At 44.9% G+C, this 26,005-nt stretch overlaps 1 protein-coding gene across 5 annotated transcripts in view; it reads right to left on the bottom strand.

Annotated features, from left to right (window-relative positions):
• The window catches only part of KMT2E (lysine methyltransferase 2E (inactive)), a 178,087-nt gene that overhangs the window by 88,538 nt on the left and 63,544 nt on the right, over nt 1-26,005 (bottom strand). For 3 of the 5 annotated variants that reach the window (XM_077264738.1, XM_077264740.1, XM_077264741.1), the window contains exons 7-9: nt 22,914-22,967; nt 9,902-10,071; nt 154-192 (exon numbers count right to left, since the gene is read on the bottom strand). In XM_077264738.1, coding sequence (XP_077120853.1) covers nt 154-192; nt 9,902-10,071; nt 22,914-22,967 — 263 coding nt within the window. The remainder of the gene's footprint in view (nt 1-153; nt 193-9,901; nt 10,072-22,913; nt 22,968-26,005) is intronic. The other 2 variants (XM_077264739.1, XM_077264742.1) reach the window with 1 other exon arrangement.

Below are 26,005 nucleotides of genomic sequence, written 5' to 3'. Positions count from 1 at the left end.
AAAAAAACAAAGTAAAAAAAAACCCCAAACATTCCAGATCATTGGAATACATCGGGTTTAGTTTCAAAATGGCTTCTGGAACACCAGAAGCTATGATTCGTATGAACTGAGTGATTACACTTTTGCTACAAATTGTAATGGAATTTATTTTACCTTTACACGAGAAGATTTTCTAGATCCTTCTCTAAAGGGCTGTGGAGATGGAAAAAAAAAAAGATTGCATTACAAAAACAGTAATGAGTTAAAAGGGGTTGTTTGGAATCTAAAATGTATTTTATAATCATCTCTCCTTACACGTTGGTAATTTGCTTTATTACACAAGTCCCTACACTTTTACCCATCTAGTTAATCCCTAAAAGTGTTGCTTTTTTAACTGTACTAACAGTGGCGTTTCCTTTGAGAGGAGTCTCAAGCATGACATCACAGGAGGCTGGGGCTGCATCCATCGCACCTCCTGGAACAAAATGTCACAGGGGGCTATGCTGCAGTTACTCACTAGTTTCTTGCATCACTGCTTCCTCTGAAGAAGTCCTAGATCCTGGGTGATCTGCACTTGCATCTTCCAGTGTCTCACTGGCACTCTGCCTTTATATCTGCCGCAGCTTCTAACTGTGAAATACATCGGTAAGGGGTGGAAATGAAGGCAGTGAGTGAAAACAGCGCTGCCCCACAGCTTCTAGCACCACCCTCAAACAAATAGTCTCCAGGGGACTTCAATTACTGCCCCCACACCCCCTGATTATTTGAGGACAGTGCTAGAAGCTGTGAAAAACACCAGCGCCGACCCCAACGACGATTGGTTTGAGGACTGTAAGAAGCTGAGGGGCAGTGCTGGTGTCATACACTGCTTCTATCTTCGCTCTGTGCCCACATCTTTCAGTTAGAAGCTATGTCGGCGAAGATAGAATTACAATGTGGGCCTGCACTTTCATCTCCCACAGAGTACATCACCCAGGACATGTTCAGAGAGGGCAGCAATGCAAGAAAAGAAACTAGTACCTGCAGCACCGCCCTTGATGAAGTCCTATTTCAGTAAGGCGATGGGTGCTGCTGGAAGTGAGTGCAGCAACAACTTCCTATGCTGTCACATTTGAGACTTCTCTCAAAGAAAATGTCACTGGAAATGCAGTAAAACACATTTAGGGATTAGCTAGAGAAAAGTGTAGGGTACTGAGTAATGAAGCAAATTACAAAAGGGGTTTGGGTGTGAGGATTGATAGTTGGAAAATACATTTTAAGTGCTGGAATACCCCTTCAAGCAAAATTACATATGCATCTCATTTTTATTGCATGTAGTTATATTCATATCACATTTGATGACAAAAACATTATGAAGGCTGTGCCCTGTATCTTCAAATCAGATAAGCTAAACACTAGATTCATTTCGTGCGGTTAAAAAGGGTTTGTTAACTTTTCGTTTAGCTCAAATATTGCTTATAGGTTATAATGGAGGTTTTCAGACCTTCACAAGTAATATTTTGTATATATTCAGTATACATACAGTATACACTACCGTTCAAAAGTTTAGGGTCACTTAGAAATTTCCTTATTTTTGAAAGAAAAGCAGCTTTTTTCCAATGAAACTAACATTAAATGATTCAGAGATACACTCTACACATTGTTAATGTGGTAAATGACTATCTAGCTCCAAACGTCTGGCTTGTAATGCAATATCTTCATAGGTGTATAGAGGCCCATTGCCAACAACCATCACTCCAGTGTTCTTATGGTACTTTGTGTTTGCTAACTATGTAAGACAGCTAATGGATGGTTAGAATACCCTTGAAAACCCTTGTGCAAGTGTGTTAGCACAGCAGAACACAGTTTGGCTGATTAGAGAACCTATAAACCTGACCTTCCTTTGAACTAGTTGAGAATCTGAAGCATTACATTTGTTGGTTCCATTAAACGGCCAGAAAAAAAGAACTTTCATGTGAAATTCGACAGTCTATTCTTGTTCTTAGAAATGAAGGATATTCCATGCGATAAATTGCCAAGAAACTGAAGATTTCCTACAATGGTGTGTACTACTCCCTTCAGAGAGCACAAATAGGCTCTAACCAGAGTAGAAAGAGAAATGGAAGGCCCCTCTGCACAACAAGACAAGTACATTACAGTCTGTTGTTTGAGAAATCGACGCCTCACAGGTTCTCAACTGGCAGAAATGTCTGCAATGCTGTAATTGCTGCAAAGGGAAAGTTTGAAGGAGAAAATTATTATTTCAAAAAAATCCTTTTTTTTTTTTCGAACCTTGTCAATGTCTGGACTAGATTTTCAATTTATTTGGCAACTCATGTGATTAATAAAAGTATGAGTTTTCATGGAAAACATATTGTCTGGGTGACCCTAAACTTTTGAACGGTAGTGTACATGCCCTACATCAGATGTATGGAATGTCTCAGGAGCTAGAACCATTCCAAACAGAATAGGCATGGCCTTTGCTATACATCTGGTACCGACACAAGAGCAGCAACTACAGCTAGATGCTGTTTAACCTCTTAATGACCACCAATAAGTTTTACTGCCCTGAGATACAAGAGAATAGCATCCCCATACAGGTGACAATCCAGAAGCTATCGTCTGTACACTACAGCTGACAACTTGCTGCATTAGCCAACATCAGTGTTTGCACGTCCATATCGGTTTAACCCCTAAGATGCTGCTGTCAATAGTGACTACATCATATAAATGATTAACAGAGTTTGGAGGTTTCCTCTTTATCCCCATCGGCATCCTGAGATCATTATTGTGTGGTCCTGATGTTTGCCATGGCAATTCATGGCCAAATACTGGCCTTAGTGTCTGCCGGCTGTAACCTGTTCAGAAGTTACCTACATTTAGATGGTAAAAATGCACTTGCTCTTCAGTAGCGCACAGTGTCAGCCGCCGGCTTCCTGCTGCTGCCGGTGGTCACGTGCGCTGCTAGTTACGCCCAGAGAGGTGAATATTCATTTTTCTTAAGTAGCGGCACACGAAGCCCGGCAGCTGCAGGAAGGCTCCGGCTGACACTGTGTGCTACTGAAGAGCAATGAATACTCACTGCTCTCTGTGCGCACAGTCCCAGTGTGGGGAGCAGTGAGTATTCCGGCAGATGTGCTCTGCTTGTGAGCAGCGCATGACGTTCCTGCCATGCGCTGCTTACAAGCATAAAGCAGCTGCTGGCAACGGAGCAGGACACTGCGAGGGAGCACCGGGAAGGAAAGTGTAATGTTTTTTTTTTTTTTTATGTTTTCTGATGGGGCCATGCATAACATGAGCGGGGTTGGTGGCCACTCATACCAGAATAAGGATGGGGCCATTCATACTAGGACTGGGATAGGGGCCAATCAGACCAGAATGCTAAAGAGAAATGAACATTCATTGCCATCCACACCCATGGACGTGGTATGCAGTGAATATTCACTTCTCTTTAGCAGTAGGGACAAGAGTTAGCCGAAGCCACCGGCTGCAGCCTCCAGTTACAGGCTGCTCCACCGATGCCTCCTCCCCACAACAGCCAGAGCCGGTACATCTGGACTATAAGAAGCACCCGGCATTTTCCTCCACATTTTTGGAGGAAAAAAGTGCATCTTAAAGTCCGAAAAATACGGTAAATGTGGCTATCAGTCAGTGGCATTTACATGGTTCCTTAGTGTGTACAAGACCCCATTGCCACACCCCTGCTTGGGACCTGTGGGAAGACCATAAATCAACAGATAAAATGTTACTGTTCACCATGCTGCACTAAATGTGTTACCTATATCCTTCTGATCATTATTATGGAGGAGATACCAAATTTATAGTTTGTGGGTATAGTACAAAAGTAATAAAATATTAATGTTTAAAAATTTGCTTTTGCGTCACCACAGCCTGAGAGCCATAAGTTATACCATATTTTTCGGACTATAAGACGCACTTTTTTCCTCCCAAAATGTGGATGGATATTGGGGTGGGGGGTCGGGTCGGGGGAAGTCTTATAGTCCAGATATATTGGCTCAGGCTGTGGTGGGGAGGTGGGGGAGCGGGCAACTCCTGTGCCCGCTGCTATGGGCGTGGAGGGCAGTGAATATTAATTTCTTCCTGGCATCCTGGTATGATTGATTGGCCCCATCCCCTTGCTGGTTTGATTGACCCCATCCTCTTGCTGGTATGATTGGCCCCATCCCAGTCCTGGTATCCATGGCCCCATCAGAAAAGATTAAAAAAAACAAAAACCTTTACTCTTACCTTCCTCCGCTCCCTCGCAGTCGCAGCGTCCTGCTCCGTTGCCACCAGCTGATTAATGCTTGTAAGCAGTGCATGGCAGGGACATCATGCGCTGGTCACAAGCAGAGCACAGCTGACGGAATTCTCACCGGGTGTTCATCGGAGTCACCAGGTGGTCATCGGAGATCACGGTGAGTATCCATTCCTCTTCGGTAGCGCGCACTGTCAGACACCTGCTTCCAGCTGCGGCCGGTGGTCACTTGTGCCGATACTTAAGAGAAATTAATAAACCAGGATGGGGATGAGGGCCATGCATGCCAGGATAGGGATGAGGGGACCATATTTACCAGGATAAGCGATTTTAAGTACAGAATTGACCACATTTTTTGCCCCACTAATTTCCTCCTCTAAAACCTAGGTGCGTCTTATGGTCCGCTGCGTCTTATATACGGTACATTTTTATGTCAAAGTTATACAAGGGCTTATTTTTATTGTGACAATATGCAGGTTTCACTGTCATCATTTGTGGGTACATATGACGAAGTTTTAGGCTTTTGATAAATGATAAATAAAATGTGCAATACTGGCATGTCTTTATGTTCATTTTGCAGGATTCATTTCTCTTTTTTTTTTTTCTTACTTTTGCACGACAATTTTTAAACATTTCTAGTTCTCATTCTGAGATCCTTGACTTTCCTGTTTACAGGAGTTTAGTTTTTAACGGTACCATTTTGGGATACAAAACACATTTGGAACACTTTCCATTTCATTTTTTGTGAAGCAAGATGAACAAAAAACCGTGATCTTAGCAATGTTTTTCATATTTGTTTTTCACAGTATTCAGGACACAAGATTATTAAACCCCTAGGTTGTGTGCACTTTAAATATTTGGTGCAGAAATTTCTGCGCCATTCATGCATCTCTTGGCAGGAAAAACGCACCACAGATTTTATCCCCACTCATTAGTATGAGTTAACTTTTCAGCAAAACCAGTGAAAGAATTCACATGCTTCAGATTTAAATCTGTAAATTACAAATAAGCAACGTTTGCATGAGACATCAGGATTCTCATTCTCCGATTGTGTCACAACTGCTGAACCCAGTAATCTAAGGCTATGTGCACACGTTGCAGATTTTCCTGCGGATTTTTCTGCACTAAAAACCGCAGATCTTGGCAGAAAACGCAGGTGCGTTTTTTGATGCGTTTTTCCCTGCAGATTGTGTGTGTTTTTGACACAAATAAAGCTTGAACTGCAGTGCGGGAAAAAAACAAAAAACACATGATGTAATTTCCTTGTCCAACCCTGTGAAAACATCAAAATGAGATGCGCCAATTCCTTATTATTGTAAGGCCACGTTCACATTTGCGTTGTGCGGTGCAGCGTCGGCGACGCAACGCACAACGCATGCAAAACGCATGCACAACGCAGCATTTTGTGACGCATGCGTTCATTTTTTGCATGATTTTTGGCGCAGAAAAAACTGTATCATGCAGCGTCCTCTGCACCCTGACAGTTGCGCCAAAATGACGCATGCGTCACAAAACGCAAGACAACGCATGTCCATGCGCCCCCCATGTTAAATATAGGGGCACATGACGCATGCGTCGCCGCGGCTGCGCCGCACAACGCTAATGTGAACGAAGCCTTTGGTGGCATTAAGCCCGGTTAATAATGGAGAGGCGTCAATAAGACACCTATCCATTATTAATCCTATTAAAAGGTTAAAAAAATATATAGGGGGACCCCCAAAAAAAAAATGACATAGGGTCCCCCTGTATCTTTAGGCCAGAAAGGTTAGGCAGACAGCTGTGGGCTAATATTTGTGGCCTGGGAAGGGGTTAAAATACCCATGGCTGTTCCCAGGCCATGAATATTAATCCCACAGTTGTCTGCGTAGCCTTTCTGGCTCTCCCCCCCCCAAAAAAAAAAGTGTTGGGGGGTCCCCCCATATTTTTAGGCCAGAAAGGCTACGCAGACAGCTGTGGGCTTATATTCATAGCCTAGGAAAGGGGCCATGGATATTTGCCCCCCCCCCCCCGAAATACCTTTGTGAAGTGGCCGTTTTGTCCTGTCACTCAAGTTGGTCAGGTCGGATGGGCGTGGTCACAGCGCTGTTTCTCCCCCAGATAAGGCTCATCATTACGTTGGTGGCGTAGTGGTGTGCGCATGTCCAAGGTCCCGAATCCTGCACAGGGGTGTGAAAATAGCAGCGATGTCCGTTATTTCATTGGTGGTCGGTGGGCGCGGCCATCTTGCTTTGGCCGCGCGTGCGCAGAAGCGGCGCTCTGCTGGCCGCGGCTTCAGGAAAATGGCCGCGGGCATTTTCGTGAAGCCGAGATGCGAACTCTGCTTCACGAAAATGGCCGCCGCGATAGCCATCTGCGCACGCGCGGATGCCCGCGGCCAGCAGAGCGCCGCTTCTGCGCACGCGCGGCCAAAGCAAGATGGCCGCGCCCACCGACCACCAATGGAATAACGGACATCGCTGCTATTTTCACACCCCTGTGCAGGATTCGGGACCTTGGACATGCGCACACCACTACGCCACCAACGTAATGATGAGCCTGATCTGGGGGAGAAACAGCGCTGTGACCACGCCCATCCGACCTGACCAACTTGAGTGACAGGACAAAACGGCCACTTCACAAAGGTATTTCGGCAGCCTAACGGGGGTGTAAAGGCACCAAAAAGGCACTAATGTAAAGCCCAGCTCTGCCCCTATTTCACACTATTTTTATCTAATCTTTAAAAAACGGGGTGATAGGTTCCCTTTAATCTCATCTTATTAAATAGCAAAAACCTATTGACAGATTCACTTTAATGACCACCAAAAGGCTTTTTTACTGACCCGAGTTACAAGATCAGCATCCCCCCCAACGGGTGAAAAAGAAGATGATGTCAGATGTACACTATAGCCAATACCCTGTTGCAACAATTAATCTGTGTCGGCACCAACCATGGCCGTTTAAACCTCTTAGGCTACTTTCACACTAGCGTTAACTGCATTCCATCACAATGCGTCGTTTTGCCGAAAAAACGCATCCTGCAAAAGTGTTTGCAGGATGCGCTTTTTCACCATTGATTAACATGAAGCGACGCATTGTGACGGATTGCCACACGTCGCATCCGTCGTGCGACGGATGCGTCGTGCAGTGGCGGACCGTCGGGAGCAAAAAACGCTACATGTAACGTTTTTTGCTCACGACGGTCCGCTTTTTCCGACCGCGCATGCGCGGCCGGAACTCCGCCCCCACCTCCCCGCACCTCACAATGGGGCAGCGGATGCGCTGGAAAAATGCATCCGCTGCCCCCGTTGTGCGGTGGAGACAACGCTAGCGTCGGGAACTAGGTTATTTTTTATCTAAGTGGTGAAAAAAAATTCCAAACTTTGCTTAAAAAAAAAAAAAAAATTGCGCCATTTTCCGATACTCGTAGCGTCTCAATTTTTCATGATCTGGGGTCGGTTGAGGGCTTATTTTTTGCGTGCTGAGCTGGCGTTTTTAATGATCCCATTTCGGTGCAGATACGTTCTTTTGATCGCCAGTTATTGCATTTTAATGCAATGTCACGGCGACCAAAAAAACGTAATTCTGGCGTTTCAAGTTTTTTTTCTCGCTACGCCGTTTAGCGATCAGGATAATGCTTTTTTTTTATTGATAGATCGGGCGATTCTGAACGCGGCGATACCAAATATGTGTAAGTTTGATTTTTTTTTTTTATTGATTTATTTTGATTGGGGCGAAGGGGGGGGGGGGGGGGGGGGGGCGATTTAAACTTTTATATTTGTATTATTTTTTATTTTTTTACTTTTGCCATGCTTCCATAGGAGGCTAGAAGCTGGCACAACACAATCGCCTCTGCTACATAGCAGTGATCTGATGTTCGCTGCTATGTAGCAGAATTGCAGGTGCTGCGAGCGCCGACCACAGGGTGGCGCTCACAGCTGCCGGGGATCAGTAACCATAGAGGTCTCAAGGACCTCTATGGTTACTATTCTGAAGCATCGCCGACCTCCGATCATGTGACGGGGGTCGGCGATGCGATCATTTTCGGCCGCAAGCGGTAGTTAAATGCCGCTGTCTGCGTTTGACAGCGGCATTTAACTAGTTAAAATACGGGCACATGTCAGCTGTTCAAAACAGCTGACATGTCCCGGCTTTGATGCAGGCTTACCGTCGGAGCCCGCATCAAAGCGGGGCTTCTGACCTCGGACGTACTATCCCGTCCGAGGTCAGAAAGGGGTTAAAACGGCATATACAGTAGCATCACTCATGTTCTGATAGATGCTACTGTGCAAGCGCCGTCAAATTTTTTTTTTCTAACAAAATGGCACCAGCGCAGTAGCATCTATCAGAACTCGATAGATGCTACTGTGCAGTCGTCGCCACCATTTTTCTGGAAGGTAATTTTTTTCATTATCAGGCAATATAGGCATAGTGCTTTACATGATACTGTACAGGTGCCACCTCCATTTTGTTCAATGTAATTTTTTTTCTAAGCACCTGCCATGGTATATTCAGTATGTAAAATAGGGGGCAGGTGACTGAAGGATCAGCGACCTTTCATAAGCCCATACAGATGCATATGTAAGCAGAGCACTACAGGCCGCCCCCGCCCACAGGCCACCACGAAGCACCAGAATCTTATTAACTGAAAGCTACAAATAAAGATTAAATAACAACCACAAGACAGATTTCATCAACAAAGGTATCATTTCAATCAGTATAACGGCACCAACCTGACAGTGTCTGAAGCTTACTGAGCAGAATACTGCTGACAGGTTCCCTTTAAAGGGAATCTGTCACCACATTTGATCTAGCTAAACTATTAATATGGTCATATAGCTTATAGACTGCTGAGGAGAGTGATACCTGTATGTCTCACATCAGATGCCCTGTTGCTGAGAAATCATCTTTTATCACTTTATAAAAGTGACATCTTCCAGCCTCTGGGGAGGGCGCTTCGTGCAAGATAACTCTGCCTCCAGAGCTTATTTTACATGAAGGGAGAGTTACCAATGTGATGTGTAATGGTTACTAGTGATGGCTGCTCTCGTCTCCTAATCTCACTGCAGAGCGGTATGTGTTTATACCTGACATATCTGTAGGCTCCTCTTTATTACAATAAAGCAGAGCTCAGAGAAACAAAAAAAATGTGTTTGCAAGAAGACAAATTTAATTTCTCTTGTTCTGTGTTCCTTACATGTCACACACTGGCAACGCCGCCTACATGTAAAATGAGCTCTGGAGGTAGAGTTATCTTCCAGGCAAAGCCTGGAAAAGGTCACTTGTATAAAGTGATAAAAGATGATATATCAGAAACAAGGCCTCTGATATTAGACATACAGATATCACACTCCCCAGCAGTCTATGACCTGTATGCCCATATTAAAAGATTAGATGGGAATCGGTCAACTCATTTGACCATTTAAAGACTGAATAGGTTTCTAAAAATAAAAAAATAAGTTTTGCAAATTTCCTTTAAAACTTTTGCAACATTTTTTTTTTAAGTTTTATTCTAACCTTCTATCACCCAAACAAAATAAAACAACATTTGAGAAATAGTGTTTGTGTAAGGTAAAAATAAGGGAAATGTTATTAACCATTTTGTGTGGTATGACTATCTGGATTAAAAGGTTCTAACATTCAAAGTTGTCAATTTTCGAGAAATAAAAAGTAATGTAAGAAACCAATATTTTAAGATTAAATGCTTACCTTTTTTGACTTTGCATTTTGTTCCTTTTCTCCGCTTTTCTTTCTTTTTTTGTCATTGACTTTTGTTACTCTGGTGGCAGTAAGAGTAAGAGTTGTAGGTGTGTGCTGGCAAGCAGTATACAGCTCCATAGGAACTTCATCGCAACTTTCTGTTGCACTGGTATCACCATCTTTAAAAATGAAACATGGCACAAATTAAAACATTTTCTATAAATTATTGCTAGTCAACAAAAAGAAAAAATTAGAATTTGGTTTTGCCAGATCAGGTTATGAGCCCTTACTCCACTATCCATAACGTAGTCTGAGGTTCTACTGAACCAAGGTAAGGCTTTGAAGAAGCTCATTCTTAGAAGTTGAGTACATCTGTCTGGCAAGTTGCATGTGTCAGAATGGCTATTTGAGCAATCGATGGGGATCTCAGGACCCGAACCATCACCGATCTGCAGAATGTCAGATTTACCCCCTTATTAAATTGCTGGCAGCACATTATATTACTCCTAGTTAGAATCGTAACTATTGGTTCTCTGCGTCCTTGCAGCCTGGCACAATGCTAAAGATGAACTATATACACCACTTACTGTATGGTTATAAGTTTTATTGGTATACCAAGTGGCAGGGGTGTATGGCAGAGATCATTAGAATCCCAATTAGAAGGTACATAACATGCTCACAGCAGTTTAATAACAAAACCTGATGACAGGTTCCCTTTTAAGAAATAAGGAGACATGATCTGGAAATTATTCCCTTCTAGCTAACTAGAAGTACTTTTGAAAGAGGTGCATAATTAATGTTAGGAGTTTTTTAAAAAAAAAAAAAAAAAGCAAACACGTTTTAGTGCAAGAGAAAAAATTATCACTGTACAACATTTAACATAGGAGGAATAAACTGAACATATTAGGTATTATAAATGCTTAACACGAGCACAACAAAATATACAGCCTATTTTACAATCTTCGTACCACTGCACTATTGTCCTTCAACAACATACAGTAATTCATTTACACACTATTGAAAAACTGAAATGCACATAGTGCACAAGAAATATGTAGGGTTTTTTTTTTTTTTTTTTTAATAAAGTAAACCAAATTACTTTCAAACATATGGTACAGAAACAGCAATTGCTGTCTAAGACTGGTTTCACATGAGTGAAAAATACACTATGTTCCAAATTATTATGCAAATTACATTTTTATCAGATTTTCCTAAATGGTCGGTGCAAATGACAGTCAGTCTAATAAAAGTCATCACCCGTTAGAGTATACATCGAATTTTATTGAAGAAACCTCCCAATGATAACAGTATAATCTCCAAAATGAATAAAAACTCAAAATGCACTGTTCCAAATTATTATGCACAGTAGAATTTCTAAACATTCGATGTGTTTTAAAGAACTAAAAATGCTCATTTGTGGAATTTGCAGCATTAGGAGGTCACATTCACTGAACAAAAAAGCTATTTGACGCCAAAACATCCCAACAGGCCAAGTTACATGTTAACATAGGACCCTTCTTTGATATCACCTTCACAATTCTTGCATCCATTGAACTTGTGAGTTTTTGGAGAGTTTCTGCTTGTATTTCTTTGCATGAAGTTGGAATAGCCTCCCAGAGCTGCTGTTTGGATGTGAACTGCCTCCCACCCTCATAGATCTTTTGCTTGATGATCCTCTAAAGGTTCTCTATAGGGTTGAGGTCAGGGGAAGATGGTGGCCACACCATGAGTTTATCTCCTTTTATGCCCACAGCAGCCAATGACTCAGAGGGATTCTTTGCAGCATGAGATGGTGCATTGTCATGCATGAAGATGATTTTGCTCCTGAAGGCACGTTTCTGCTTTTTAGACCACAGAAGAATTGTCAGTCAGAAACTCTATATACTGTACTTTGCAGAGGTAATTTTCACATTTCAGGAACCTTAAAGGGCCCCACCAGCTGTTTCCCCATGATTCCGGTCCAAAACATGACTCCTCCACCTCCTTGCTGACGTTGCAGCCTTGTTGGGACATGGTGGCCATCCACCAACCATCCACTACTCCATCCATCTGGACCATCCAGGGTTGCTCAACACTCATCAGTAAACAAGACTGTTTGAAAATTAGTCTTCATGTAAGTGTGGGCCCAATACAACCATTTCTGCTTGTGAACACTGTTTAAGGGTGGCCGAATAGTAGGTTTATGCACCACAGCAAGCCTTTGAAGGAGCCTACACCTTGAGGTTCGAGGGAATCCAGAGGCACCAGCAGCTTCAAATATCTGTTTGCTGCTTTGTAATGGCTTTTTAGCAGCTGCTCTCTTCTTCCAAAAAGCTTTATTGGGTTTTTATATTTTAACCAGGGAAGGTATGTAGGGAGGGGAGGAAGGGGTAGGGGGGGGGATAAGAGTATTAGGAAATAAAGGGGGAATACAACACATAAAACAGTGAGAATAATAACATTTCAAGATGAAATAAAGCAAGGGACGCAGCCCTAGAAAAGAACCGTCATATGCTGACAACTAAAATAAATTAAATTTATCACATAGGCGGAATACAACAGTATGTGGAATTTCCTGAAGAAGAGGTCGCACTGACCTTGAAACACGTTGAATAAACTACCTTTTAAATTTATTATCCTTGGAACTTCATCATTAAGGCAGCGCGGATTTAACCTACACCTCCTGCACAGTTTATATTGTCATACGGCCGTTGATTGGCTTGTTGGCCGAAATCATCGCTACATGCTCTTCATTCAACAAAATCAGGTGAGCAATTCTAAGAAAGCTCTCTTGGTTATCTAGAGGATAAGACCCTATTTTGCGCTTTGTGTCTCCATTTTTTTTCCTATAACTGTCTGAGTTTGACAGTGGCATTTAACTGGTTAATAGCAGCGGATGGATCACAATTCCACCCATGGTTATTGCGGGCACATGTCTGCTGTTTTGAATAGCTGACATGTCCCAGGAAAGATGTAGGCTCAGCGCCGGAGTCCGACATTAGCGTAGATGTACGCCCTATGTCGGAAAGGGGTTAAACATCCTTCAGAACACAGCATTTTTTGCTTAAAAACAGCAAACTGATTTTGGTTTCCTTATGTTTAAAAATGGATAATGTATTAAAATATATAATAAATTGAACATAAGTGAACAATAATCGGTAAAGCATGAGTTCAGAAGGTAGTTTAAAAAGGAGTACTGGATTAAAATATAAGCACAAAATATACCGTATTTTTCGGGTTTTAGGACGCACTTTTAGGATCCCCAAAATTAAGGGGAAAATAGGTGTGCGTCTTATAAACCAAACACTGTTCTTACCGATGCTGCGGACCCACAGCTGGGGGTGTTGCGGTGGTCTTGCGGTGTGCGGTGGTGGTACGGCGGCAAGCGGTGGTCCTGCGGTAGTGGTACAGCGGCAAGCAGTAGCCCTGCAGCAGCGGCATATGGTGGCTGCCATTCTTTTTCCGGGGTCCGGCGTCTCATTCTGTGCAGATGGAGGTAAGCCGAGATATCCATCCGCGCCTGCCTCTAAGCGAGGTCTCCAGGAAAATATCCGCGGATGCGGTGCAGATGGAGATCTCGGCACCAAGATCTCGGGAGATGAGATCTCCCAGCCAAGATCTCCATCGGCGCATGCGCCGCCTCGGCAGCCATTTTCCCAGAGTACACCGCATAGTAAACAGTGCTTGGGCTTTGGGCTTTCACAAAATGTCGGCGGCGCCCCCGCACCATCAAATACCCTGCTCCACTGTGGCCTGCACCACTGAATACCAGCAGCGACCCTGTGACCCCGCTTCACCACAGCCACCGTAAGCAATAAGACGCTTGTATTGTAAAAAGCACCACTATTTTATTTTTATTTTTCCCCCTATTTTCCTCTTCAAAGTTTGGGGTGCGTCTTATAATCCAGTGTGCCTTATAAACCGTAAAATACGGTATATAGTCTGGAAAAAAACACATTAACTTGGAGCTTACTAAAATAGGGATTTTTGTGTGTACTCACCGTAAAATCCTTTTCTCCGAGCCACTCATTGGGGGACACAGGACCATGGGTGTAATGCTGCTGTCACTAGGAGGCTGACACTAAGCTGAGACAAAAAAAGGTTAGCTCCTCCCCTGCAGTATACACCCTCATGCTGGCTTCTAGAGACCCAGTTCAGTGCAAAAGCAGTAGGAGAATAACAACAAAGTACCAAGAAACAGTAGAGTACAACATGTCAAAGAAAGTCATAAAACTGAAAAACGGTAAAGAGCCGAACAGGCTAACAGGGTGGGTGCTGTGTCCCCCAATGAGTGGCTCGGAGAAAAGGATTTTACGGTGAGTACACACAAAAATCCCTATTTCTCCATCGCCACATTGGGGGACACAGGACCATGGGACGTCCAAAAGCAGTCCCTGGGTGGGAAACAATACAACCAAACAACTCCGTGTACCATCTGACTTACAAATGCGCGACAGCTGCTTGTAGAACACGTCTGCCAAGAGCCGCGTCCGCAGAAGAATGGATGTGGACATTGTAGTGCCTTGTGAAGGTATGCAGGCTGGACCACGTTGCGGCCTTGCAAACCTGCTCCGCCGTAGCCTGGTGCCGAATGGCCCAGGAAGCACCCATCGACCGAGTGGAGTGGGCTCTAATCCCCGCCGGGATAGGTCTGCCCCTGACTCGATAGGATTCTTGGATAGCTGAACAAATCCATCTGGCTATCGTGGCTTTAGACGCAGCCAAACCCTTTCTGTGACCCTCCGGGAGAACGAAAAGGGAGTCTGATTTTCTGAAAGGAGCCGTTCTGGAAATGTACCTCCGAAGGGCCCGTACGATGTCCAGAGTATGAAGGGCTTTTTCAACCCTGTGTTTTGGCTGCGGACAAAAAGAGGGAAGAATGATGTCCTCGTTAAGGTGAAAAGAGGACACCACCTTAGGGAGAAAATCCGGAGATGGGCGAAGGACTACCTTGTCCTGGTGGAAAGCAAGAAAAGGAGCTCGGCAGGATAAAGCGGCCAATTCTGAGACCCGTCTGATAGACGTTACGGCCACAAGGAAGGCAACCTTCCAGGATAGGACTGTAAGCGGGATGTCCTGAAGAGGCTCAAAAGGAAGTTCCTGAAGAACCCCCAGAACCAAGTTGAGATCCCAGGTCTCCAACGGCATTCTGTAGGGGGGTACGAAATGTGAGACCCCCTGAATGAAAGTTTTAACTTGAAGGTTGGCAGTGATCCTACGTTGGAATAACACAGATAACGCTGAAATCTGACCTTTGAGGGAACTCAGAGCCAAGCCGGAGTCCAAACCGGACTGAAGAAAATCCAAAATGCCAGGAATAGAGAATACGAGCGGAGGGCGACCTCGGAGCCTGCACCACGAGAAGAAAGTTTTCCAGGTGCGATGATAGATAGAAGCAGAAGACGACTTGCGAGCGCTTAACAAGGTGGGAATGACCTGCTGAGAGAAACCGGCTCGAGTTAGAATCCAGGTTTCAACAGCCACGCCGTTAAACGTAGGGCCCCTGAGTTCTGGTGGCAGATCGGCCCCTGAAGAAGATGATCTGGGCGGTCTGGTAAGCGCCAGGGAACGTCGGCTACGAGCTGAACGAGCTCCGCGTACCAAGCGCGACGAGGATGACCGGAACCCCCTCCGTCTTGATCTTCCGGATTACCTTCGGCAGTAAGGGAAGAGGAGGAAACACATAAGGTAGTCGGAACTGATGCCACGGGGATATCAGCGCGTCCACTCCGATGGCAAGGGGGTCCCGGGAACGTGCAATGAAATTGAGAACCTTGGCGTTCAACCTGGACGCCATCAGATCCACATCCGGGGTCCCCCAGCGAAGGCAGATCTGCCGAAACACCTCCGGATGAAGTTCCCACTCCCCCGAGGCAAGGCCCTGACGGCTTAGAAAGTCCGCGGCCCAGTTTTCGACGCCTGGAATGTGCACCGCGGAAATGGTGGAATGGTTGGCTTCGGCCCAACGAAGGATGTGCGAGACTTCCTGCATCGCCGCCCTGCTGCGGGTACCCCCCTGGTGGTTTATGTAAGCCACCGCTGTGACATTGTCCGATTGGATTCGGATCGGGTGACCCGCGAGCAGGGGGTGAAAACGAATCAGGGCGAGCCTGATTGCCCGAATCTCCAGAATGTTTATAGGGAGCCTCGACTCCCGAAGAGTCCAGCGACCCTGGGCAGAGTGGTGAAGAAACACCGCACCCCAGCCGAGAAGACTGGCGTCGGTGGTTACCACAAACCATCGGATCGGGAGAAAGGATTTCCCCTGGAGGAGAGAGGCACCCAGGGTCCACCAAAACAGGGCTTGTCTGGTCCGCAGAGATAAAGGACATGGACGGTCGAGAGATAAGGGACTCCTGTCCCAGTTGTCCAATAGAGCCTGTTGCAAGGGGCGAAGATGGAGTTGGGCGAAAGGGACCGCTTCCATCACGGCTACCATTTTGCCCAGGATCCTCATGGCGAAGCGAATGGTACGGGGATGAGGATGGCAGAGCGTCCGACCTCCAAGTTGAAGCTCTCGGGCCTTGGACCGAGGGAGTAAGACCAGACCCCTTGAGGTGTCCAGGATCATTCCCAAAAAGGAGATCCGACGGGCAGGAACGGGGGAGGACTTCTCCCAGTTGATCAACCAACCCAGGCGCGAAAGCGAATCCAAGGTAATCTGGACGCTTGCCTCGCAGGCCTGAAAAGACGGACCCTTTATAAGGAGGTTGTCTAAGTAAGGCAACACGACCACTCCACGAGAGTGAAGAATTGCCATGACGGCCGCCATGACCTTCGTGAAAACCCTGGGCGCCGTGGCAAGACCGAAGGGTAAAGCTGTGAATTGGAAATGGTCGTCCAGGATGGCAAAACGGAGGAACCTTTGATGAGGCGGGAATATTGGAATATGGAGATAGGCATCCTTGATATCTATTGATGCCAGGAATTCCCCCCTCTCCATTGAGGCGATGACCGACCGGAGAGATTCCATCCTGAAGTGCTGTACCTTTACGCACCTGTTCAGGAGCTTCAGGTCTAAAATGGGACGCACTGTCCCGTCCTTTTTTGGCACGACGAAGAGATTTGAGTAAAAACCTCTGAACCGGTCGTGTTCCGGAACCGGAACAATGACCCCGCACTGGCGGAGGGAATGAATGGCGCAAAGAAGTGCGCGAGACTGGGCCCCCGAACTGGGGAGGCGAGATCGAAAAAACCGAGCTGGGGGGGAGGCGGAGAACTCTATTTTGTAGCCAGACGACACCAGATCCCTGACCCATTCGTCGTGTATGACGGAGAGCCAGACTTGCTGAAAAAGAAGTAGGCGTCCGCCTACCTTGGAGGTGTCACCTGGACAGGTTCGCGAGTCATTGCGAAGGGAATCTGGCAGGCCTGGACCCTCTGGTTCTGGGCTGCCTAGGCTTTCCTCGCCAGGACGGGTTTGGCCTAAAAGAGGGACGAACGTCTCTGTCTGAGCGAGTGGATCGGTCCAATCTGGAAGGGGCGGCAGGATTGGACCAGGCTGGACTGCTACGAAAGGGCCGAAAGCGAAAATATGGTTGACGCTGGAAAGCAGTCTTGGGCCTCTGTTGGGGAAGGAACTTGCTCTTTCCCCCTGTAGCGTCGGAGATAAGCTGGTCTAGTTTTTCTCCAAAAAGACGCCCACTCTGAAAAGGGAGAGAAATGAGCGACTTTTTTGAGGAGGAATCTGCGCGCCACTCTCTGAGCCAAATAGCCCTTCTGATGGTGATGGCAATAGAAGCTGCCGATGCTGCACAGTTTGCTGCATCGAGAGAAGCGTACATTACGTAATCACCGGCCATGGCAATTTGTCTGGCGAGGTCCGCCATCTCAGAGGGAAGATCCTGATCGTGAACAGATTTTGCTAGGGCATCTGCCCAGGAAACCATTGCCTTGGCCACCCAAGCCGCGGCAAAGGAAGGAGAAAAGGAAGATCCTGAGGCTTCGTACACTGAGCGAGCTAGGGAATCTAGCTGGCGCTCTGTGGGATTTTTAATTGAGGCGCCATTAGGAACGGACAAGAGGGTTTTGGACGCTAGGCGCGAAACCGGAGGATCTACCAAAGGGGATTCCGTCCAGTCTTTAATCAGATCTGCGGGAAAAGGATATTTCGATTACAGGGTCTTTTTGCCTGTGAAACGCTTATCCGGGCGCTCCCTGTGTCGCTTGACAATATCCAGAAAATCTGGGTGAGAGGCGAACGTTTTATGGGAACGCTTGTTTCTAGTAAAGGAAACTGAATGTTCCGGAGCAGGATTAGGGTTATCGTCCACTTTAAGGGCGTGATTGACAGCCTCAATGAGGAAGTCAACTGTAGATCTAAACTCAGGAGCATCCGGGTCTAAGGATACGTCAGACTCATATTCAGAGTCGTGAACGCTACGACCCCCTAACGAGGGTGAGCGAGAGGCGGAGCCACCAGAAGCTGAGTGGCGTGGGGAGTGTTCAGGAGAGGTAGAACGGATCCGTTTTCTGGATGACCGTGCCTCTTTCTGGAGAGAGCGGCCCCTGCTGGCCGACGATTCCCCTGCTACGGAGGGATCTCTTAATCCGAGAAAGGGATTGCCCCGCTCCCCAGGAGGGTGCTGAATGGATTTGATAGCATTGGCTAAAAAATCCACAGACTGAGACAGAGAGGCGACCCACGCGGGGGGACTAGATACACCAGAGTCGGTGGAGGGCTCCTGGGCACTTGGGGCATCGCAGGTTGAGCAGAGGGGGGAAATCTGAGGCCGAGGAAGTGGAGCCTGGCAGGTGGTACACGCAGAAAAAAAGGTAGTATGCAATTTAGAGGTTTTAGACCTTGTCTGTGACATGGTGTACCCTAGTGTAACAGATTGCAGGGTCTAAGATAAAGTGAGGGCGGCGCTGCTGGGGAGGACCTGACGTGGTCTCCTTACCCGAGGTCCTGTGTCCCACCAAGAAGAGAGGAAGAGCGGTGGAGTTGGAGAAGGTCGGTGTTCGCAGCGCTGCACGTGGAGAAGCTGCGGCAGGAAGATCTGAAGCTGCAGCGTGCAGGAGAAGATCCAAGATGGCCACCGAGAGTAAAGTAGGAAGTCTCGCAGAGAGCGAGAAGCGCCAGGACCGGGGGGCGGCGCCGCCGATGATGCGAAAAAAGGGGCGGAGCCTATCGGAAGAGCTGAGCTAGGCCGAAGCCGGGGACTAAATTTGCTGCTTCGGCCCGGCGCGACGCCGCTGCGCGCCGGAGGCTATGGGACCCGTACCACTGCTAAAAGGGAGCCCTCCGACCGCCGCGGGTGACACCCCCCCCCCCTTCCGAGGCACTTACCCCAATAAAGATTCGATTCCAGGGAGTGCTGCCCACAGATCCAGGTGAGCAGTGCCTGGGGTTATAAGGACGGTGCAGGGATTGGGGAGCCTCTAGCCACTATCCCCTGAAAAGGGGAGTGGAGAGGGAACCGTCCGCCACCATCCATCAGCCGCATAATCAGTGGTGATGCAGTGGGGGCTGCACGGACGCCACAAGATGAGGTGCCTCTGAACAGCCGAGGGTGAAACCTGGTGGGCAGGGCATATGTCCGGCAATAGAGCCTGGCTGCAGAAGAGGGTACTGGAGGTGATACTTCAGTGCTCGTCTGTAAAGTGAGGGGGGGAGATCGGACCCTTGAAGGGGCCCGTCGCCCCTAGAATCAGCTCAGGCAGTGGCATCCCGCGTCGCAGGAGAGGGTACGGAGAGGTGAAACTCCCGTGCTCGCCTGTTGTTGGTTCGGGGGAGAACGGAACATGAAAGAATCCGTCGCCCCCTTCGTCCGGAAATAGAAAGGATTTAAAGAAAAAAATTCCAGTGTGCCTCCTACGGACACTAAGCTTGAACTGGGTCTCTAGAAGCCAGCATGAGGGTGTATACTGCAGGGGAGGAGCTAACCTTTTTTTGTCTCAGCTTAGGGTCAGCCTCCTAGTGACAGCAGCATTACACCCATGGTCCTGTGTCCCCCAATGTGGCGATGGAGAAAAGGTAATATGTGCAAAGGAAGGAAAATTCAATTTACATTATTATAAGACCACACTGAGATTTTGGGAATAACTAAACTAACTTCAAGAGTCGAGCTTCACTTACATAGCTTATCTTATTTGAACAGAATACCCACACATCACATACATAAACCAGTACCCTCTGTTTTGCAATAGTACTTTTATGTGCAATATAAAAAAAATTACTATTACGGTACTTTTATTTCCATTACAAGTGGCATATCACATACATAACTCAGAGTTTATTGCTCAAACTCTGCTTTATATAAATACTCAGAATACAATTTATGTACTTAACAACATACAACTCAGTACATGTTTAGTTTATATTTACAGCTAAACATATTAGATTCAAATATTGGTCAGGATTTTTGAAGGTAATCTGCCATAAGATACATGCAGCACGAACCACAGGCAGCACAAATCAGACACTACTTTTCTCTAACAGGCTCCAGATAACTGGCATGTCTCAATCTTTATACAGGAAAGAGATACCGTATTTTTCGGACTATAAGACGCACCGGACCATTAGTTGCACGCCAAATTTGGGGTGAAAATTGCAGAAAAAAAGGTTTTTTATAAGATTGGGGTCCATCTTATTGTCCGAATTTACAGTATCTTACCTGAGGGCTGGCGGTGGTAGAGCAGGGTGACAGGAGGCATGGTGTCGGCAGAGGTGGGGTGATGCGGTGTGGCGTGCACCTGAGCAGGGTCCCTTCCTGCTTAGGTGGGCGACGCCACGGCCTAGTGTCCATGGGGGGGGGGTTGCAGCAGTGGTGTGGCGACGGCAGAGGTGCGGGGATAATGAGCGGTATGGTGTGAGCAGGGTCCCTTCCACAGGTGAGGTGACGCAGCAGCCCGGTATCCAATGTGAGCAGCAGAGCCGGGTTAATCACCGGTTTCTCGGTGGCGGCGGCCATCTTCCTGAGGCCGCGCATGCGCAGATGGAGTGCTCTGCTTCCCGGGGCTTCAGGAAAATAGCCGGGGGTGCGCAGATGGAGATCGCGGCGGCCATTTTCCTGAAGCTGAGATCTAAATCTGCAAACTCGGCTTCAGGAAAATGGCCGCCGCGATCTCCATCTGCGCACGCGCGGCCTCCCGCAGCCATTTTCCTGAAGCCCAGGGAAGCAGAGCTCTCCATCTGCGCACGCGCAGCCTCAGGAAGATGGCGGCCGCCGCCACCGAGAAACCGGTGATTAACCCAACTCTGCTGCTCACATTGGATACCAGGCCGCTGCATCACCTCACCTGTGGAAGGGACCCTGCTCACGCCATACCGCTCACTGCGCCTCATCATCCCCGCACCTCTCCCGCCACCACACCACTGCCAGTAAGCCTGCACTACGACTATAAGACGCACCCCCCATTTTTCCTCACATTTTTTTGGGGGAAAAAGTGCGTGTTATAGTCCGAAAAATACGGTATATCTTTGTACCGAATAATATTTGGAATTGAGAGTCCTCTGTGGTTGATAACTTTTAATGGCTAACTGAAAAGATGGTAACAAATTGCAAGCTTTCGAGACTACGCAGGTCCCTTCATCAGGCATAGACTAATACAAATTCTGAAAAAAACACATTTATGCACAATACAGCCCAGACATCAATTAAGGAATTTGCTCCTCAGATCCTGTGGGGGCATCATTAAGAACCAGACCCCAATCAGAGGAAAATACAACATTCACACTCCTTATCTATGAACTGTTCCAATGGACATAAACATTATAGCACTCACATAATGGTAGTTCTGCTTCACGTCACCTGTCTTATCTATGGCATTTTTTCTGGGCTGTATTATGCATAAATATGTGTTTTTACAGAATTTGTATTAGTCTATGCCTGATGAAGGGACCTGCGTAGTCTCGAAAGCTTTCAATTTGTTACCATCTTTTCAGTTAGCCATTAAAAGGTATCAACCACAGAGGACTCTCAATTTCAATGTTTATAGTGCGAAACCTGTCAAAGAGATTTGGGTAAGGAGAAGCCAGCCAAGAACATCACTGACTACTTAGCAAAGGCAGAGTCTCAGATAGGGTTTTCAAATTATCTTTGAAAGTAAGATATACCTGGCTGCATGAATCTGATGACAGCTTCCCTATTCTGTTCATTATGTGTTTAATGCACATTAGTTTATTAGGAAAAATATATAAATGCCTCAGACTTAAAAGGGGTTGTCCACTACTCAGACAACTCCTTCTAAACCTTTATGTTCCCCCCTGCAATAAAATAATAACACCTTTACTACATAGGGTGACCGTGCCGTTCCAGTGACTCGTCTTGACATTATGTCATATGATCCCTGCAGCCAATTATCAGCTTCACTGAACCCATCCTTTGGATGCAATTGACATCTGGAAGAAGGGAGAGCAGGATCGAGTGACAATGTCATGAGAGCCCTGGGAGATCAGTGCTAACTGCTGGAATGGCACAGGAGGGGAGTCTGTTTTTTTTTTTGTTTTTTTTTTTACTGGCGAGGAAACATAAGGATTGACAACCCCTTTAAGAAATGATGTGCCATATTAACTTCTATGTACGACACATTTTAATTGTTGACGGCACTATTTGTGTTCGATTTCAAAGAGTACAATTAAGTATTTAGATCAGATATCTATACATGTAGATTCTTATAAATGAAAATAAATTTGTCTGCAGGTAGATAGCCTTCAATGCAGTGCAAGGAAAGTATATATATATATATATATATATATATATATATATATATATATATATATACATACATACATACATATATATATATATACACATACATACATACGCACATATAATTTTTATTCTATTTTTATTTTTTTACACACCATTTACATATAAGGCACAAAGGGAATTTGTTCATGTCCATTAACTGCAAATGTTAATATGACAAACTAAGTATGCACAGAATATTTAAGTGAAATAAACAGAGGGAAAATGTAATCCCCTACTTCCAAAGAAAATGAGACTTAAACAGGAATCTTGAGAAATTAAGAGGTAAAGGCCATTAGGAGAAACTGAGCAGTTAGGGAATGGGGTGTCACATTTGAAATGGTACCTACCAGATAAAAGGCTTCCGTTGTTGCCTCTACCATTGTAGCAGGTTTGAAGATCATCTGCATTAGAGTCACAAAAGTTATAGCCCAAAAGGTATGTGGCACTCAGTAAATAACATTATAAGTGAAGTAACACTCTTTGCCTCCGAGCATGACCAGATTAATCTGTTCACATAATGGCAAAGAAAGTATTGCCTCTCCTTAATAGGCTTCACCATTGTCCCAGCTATGAAGATGATCTATGTCGGTCATAAGTTGCACACCAACCTTGCTAAGTTCTACTTAAAGGGAGCCAGTCACATTTTATGCCGCTTTCTCTGCAAGCACTATGGAGTAGTAATAGACACCAATTTTAGTATGTTTTATATGTACGAACATGATACATTGGCCACAGCCACATTTTTGTTATAGTGTGCTGAGGCGCAGGATTTTGGCATACTGAACAGCTATACCTCCACCACTGAAATAGCTATCTTCCAACAGCATTGGAAGAAATCAATAAAATCAGCAATGCATGGGTGAGGAAGCCTGACGTTTATGAGTGGCGGACTAGTGGTTCCCAGCATGCTGCACCTAAAGAAAAAAATTCAGTTAACTAAAACTATAGTATATTCATTCAAAATCTAGGAAAGATTTATAAGGCTGTGTGCACATATTCCGGATTTTTCGCTATAAAAAAAGTGGAAAAAAAAAAAAAACGCATCCATTAAGCATCCTATTAATAGAATGCAATCTGCAATTTTTGTGCACATGTTCATTGATTTTGTGGATTTTTCGGGGATTTCCCACTATTTAATGCATTGGGAAGCTCCGGAAAAAAAACGTGAAAAATCCGCACGCGGATTTCCTGCAGAAAAAGTCTGGTTTTGTTCAGGAAATTTCTGCAAAGAATCCTGACGTGTGCACATAGCCTAAAGCTAAATGTGTCAGAATTGTAGTTAGGAGTTATAAAAAAAAACAAAAAAAACAAAAAAAAAACCACACAAACCGCTTTTAGGACACTTTTCAGATACTTTGTGTCTTGGTTAACAAGGGGGCCTTATTGAAATAAGGAATGACTTATCAGGGAGCGGGTGAGATTTAACATGTGACAATATATAAGAATTGTGGTACACATTTCTGACACCAAGTCAGTCAACTAAAGGATGGTGTAAACTTAAGACTCCATTGCCTGAAAATTAAAAAGATTTACAGTATGTACTGCTAAAATAGATTACACAGTTCTAAAATGCTCATATCTTAAATTTGCTTTAAGAATTAGACCATATTCACTGTTAAAATGTGTTTTCCACTACTGAATGCTGCTCACAGAGACTAAGGCATGAATTGGGTGACAAGTTCCCTTTAAAAGGTTTGTCTCATAATAGACATTGGCTGCCTTGCTCTACAAAATGGCACGGACCACCAAGACCTCTACTAATATGCCACCAATGTCTACCAAGAGACAGTCCTCTTAAAAGGAGTATTAAACAGTAACTGCCATTGTAAATAAACTAGAATAGACATCCTAATGTATATTTGTCAATAAGCCTTTGCGATGATCCACTAAGAACATTAGATTATCCACAGCATCAATGTTTTAAGTTTATGTTAGAGAAGAAATCAAGTGGCCTCACCTAGTTTCACAAAAGTCTTACTTCAACTCAATAACACTAATTTCTAGACACCGCTGTGACTGTTGTATTTCATAGAAAATTTAATACATGCAATACATTTTAAAGAAAAACACCAATATTGAATGAAATTTTGTGTTCTAGCTATCCAAAATTCCTTCTAATTCAATTATCCTTTGGCAAGTAGATGCAAAAAAGGGTAGTTTTTTAACATTGTAGGATAGCAGCGAGTAGTGTTTTAACCGTTTCAATAAAGGCGATTTTTCACTTCAGCTTTCTGTTCTTTCAAGTGAAAATAAATACGGTACCTTTTTATTTTTCCATTGTCAGTCATTATGAGGGCTAGTTTTGTAAGATACCTTGCACTTTTGAATGACATTTTACCATATATTGTAGTAAAAACTGGAAAAAAATCCGATGGTGAGGAATGGTGCAATGCAAAAGGAAGAAAAAAAAAACACACTATTTTTTACTTTTGTATTACAGCATTCATTGTGCTGTAAATAATGACCTGCCAATATGATTCTCCAGGTCAGTAGGATTATGGCAAAATCAAAATGTGTTTTATATTTTAGCGGTTACATTGTTTTTATTTTGCTATAAAGAATGTTATGTTGCAGTTTGAGACCTTTTAACTATTTTTCCATCAATAGAGCCATATGAATGATTAGTTGGCTCAGTGAGCAAAAAAAAATTATTAATACAATTTTGGGGTACGTGCGGTATTTTGACTGCATTACAGGAAGAACGGTGATTGAGAAATGGAAATGAGGGAGTTTGGAGTTTCAATTTTTCTATACTGTATTTATTTTACAGTTTAAATATTTTTATATTTTGAGAGATCAAACTTTTACAGGACATAATGTTTATTTTATTCGTTTTGAAGAAAAAGGTGAGCAATTTAAACTTAAGATTTTTTACTTTAAAACCTGAATTTTCACTCCGTTTATACTGCAACACTAATGTATTGAAGTATGCAGGATGGATGTATGTATGCACGCATGCATGAATGAATGCAAGTAAATACATACAGCAATTTGCAAGCCAGTGCAAGGCCAGTTTCAAAAGCCTTTGTTTCAGTACCTGGATCACAATGCATGGGAGGCCATGGATCTCTTGACCCAAACTAGCTGGCATATAAAAGCTGCCGAGCTTCGGTCAGAAGAGCCAAGACCAGTCTGGAACTCCTGATCAGTACACAGACAGTGAAAAAAGGAGATTTTTGTGTACTCACCGTAAAATCTCTTTCTCTTAGCCTCTAATTGGGGGACACAGGACCATGGGTGTTATGCTGCTGTCCACTAGGAGGCGACACTATGCATAATCTGAAAAAGATTAACTGTGGCTCCTCCTGTGCAGTATACACCCCTGGACGGCATCAGCCTTCTCCAGTTTTGTGCAAAAGCAGTAGGAGGAACGTAACATGAATAACATAATTATGCCTGTAAGAAGGCAACTATGTACGAGCTCAAGAAACAATATGAG

The sequence above is a fragment of the Ranitomeya variabilis genome, chromosome 5 (assembly GCF_051348905.1).
Source record: "Ranitomeya variabilis isolate aRanVar5 chromosome 5, aRanVar5.hap1, whole genome shotgun sequence".
Lineage (NCBI taxonomy): Eukaryota > Metazoa > Chordata > Amphibia > Anura > Dendrobatidae > Ranitomeya > Ranitomeya variabilis.
The sequence above is the reverse complement of the archived record's forward strand: the minus strand, read 5'-3'. Positions and strand labels throughout refer to the sequence as shown.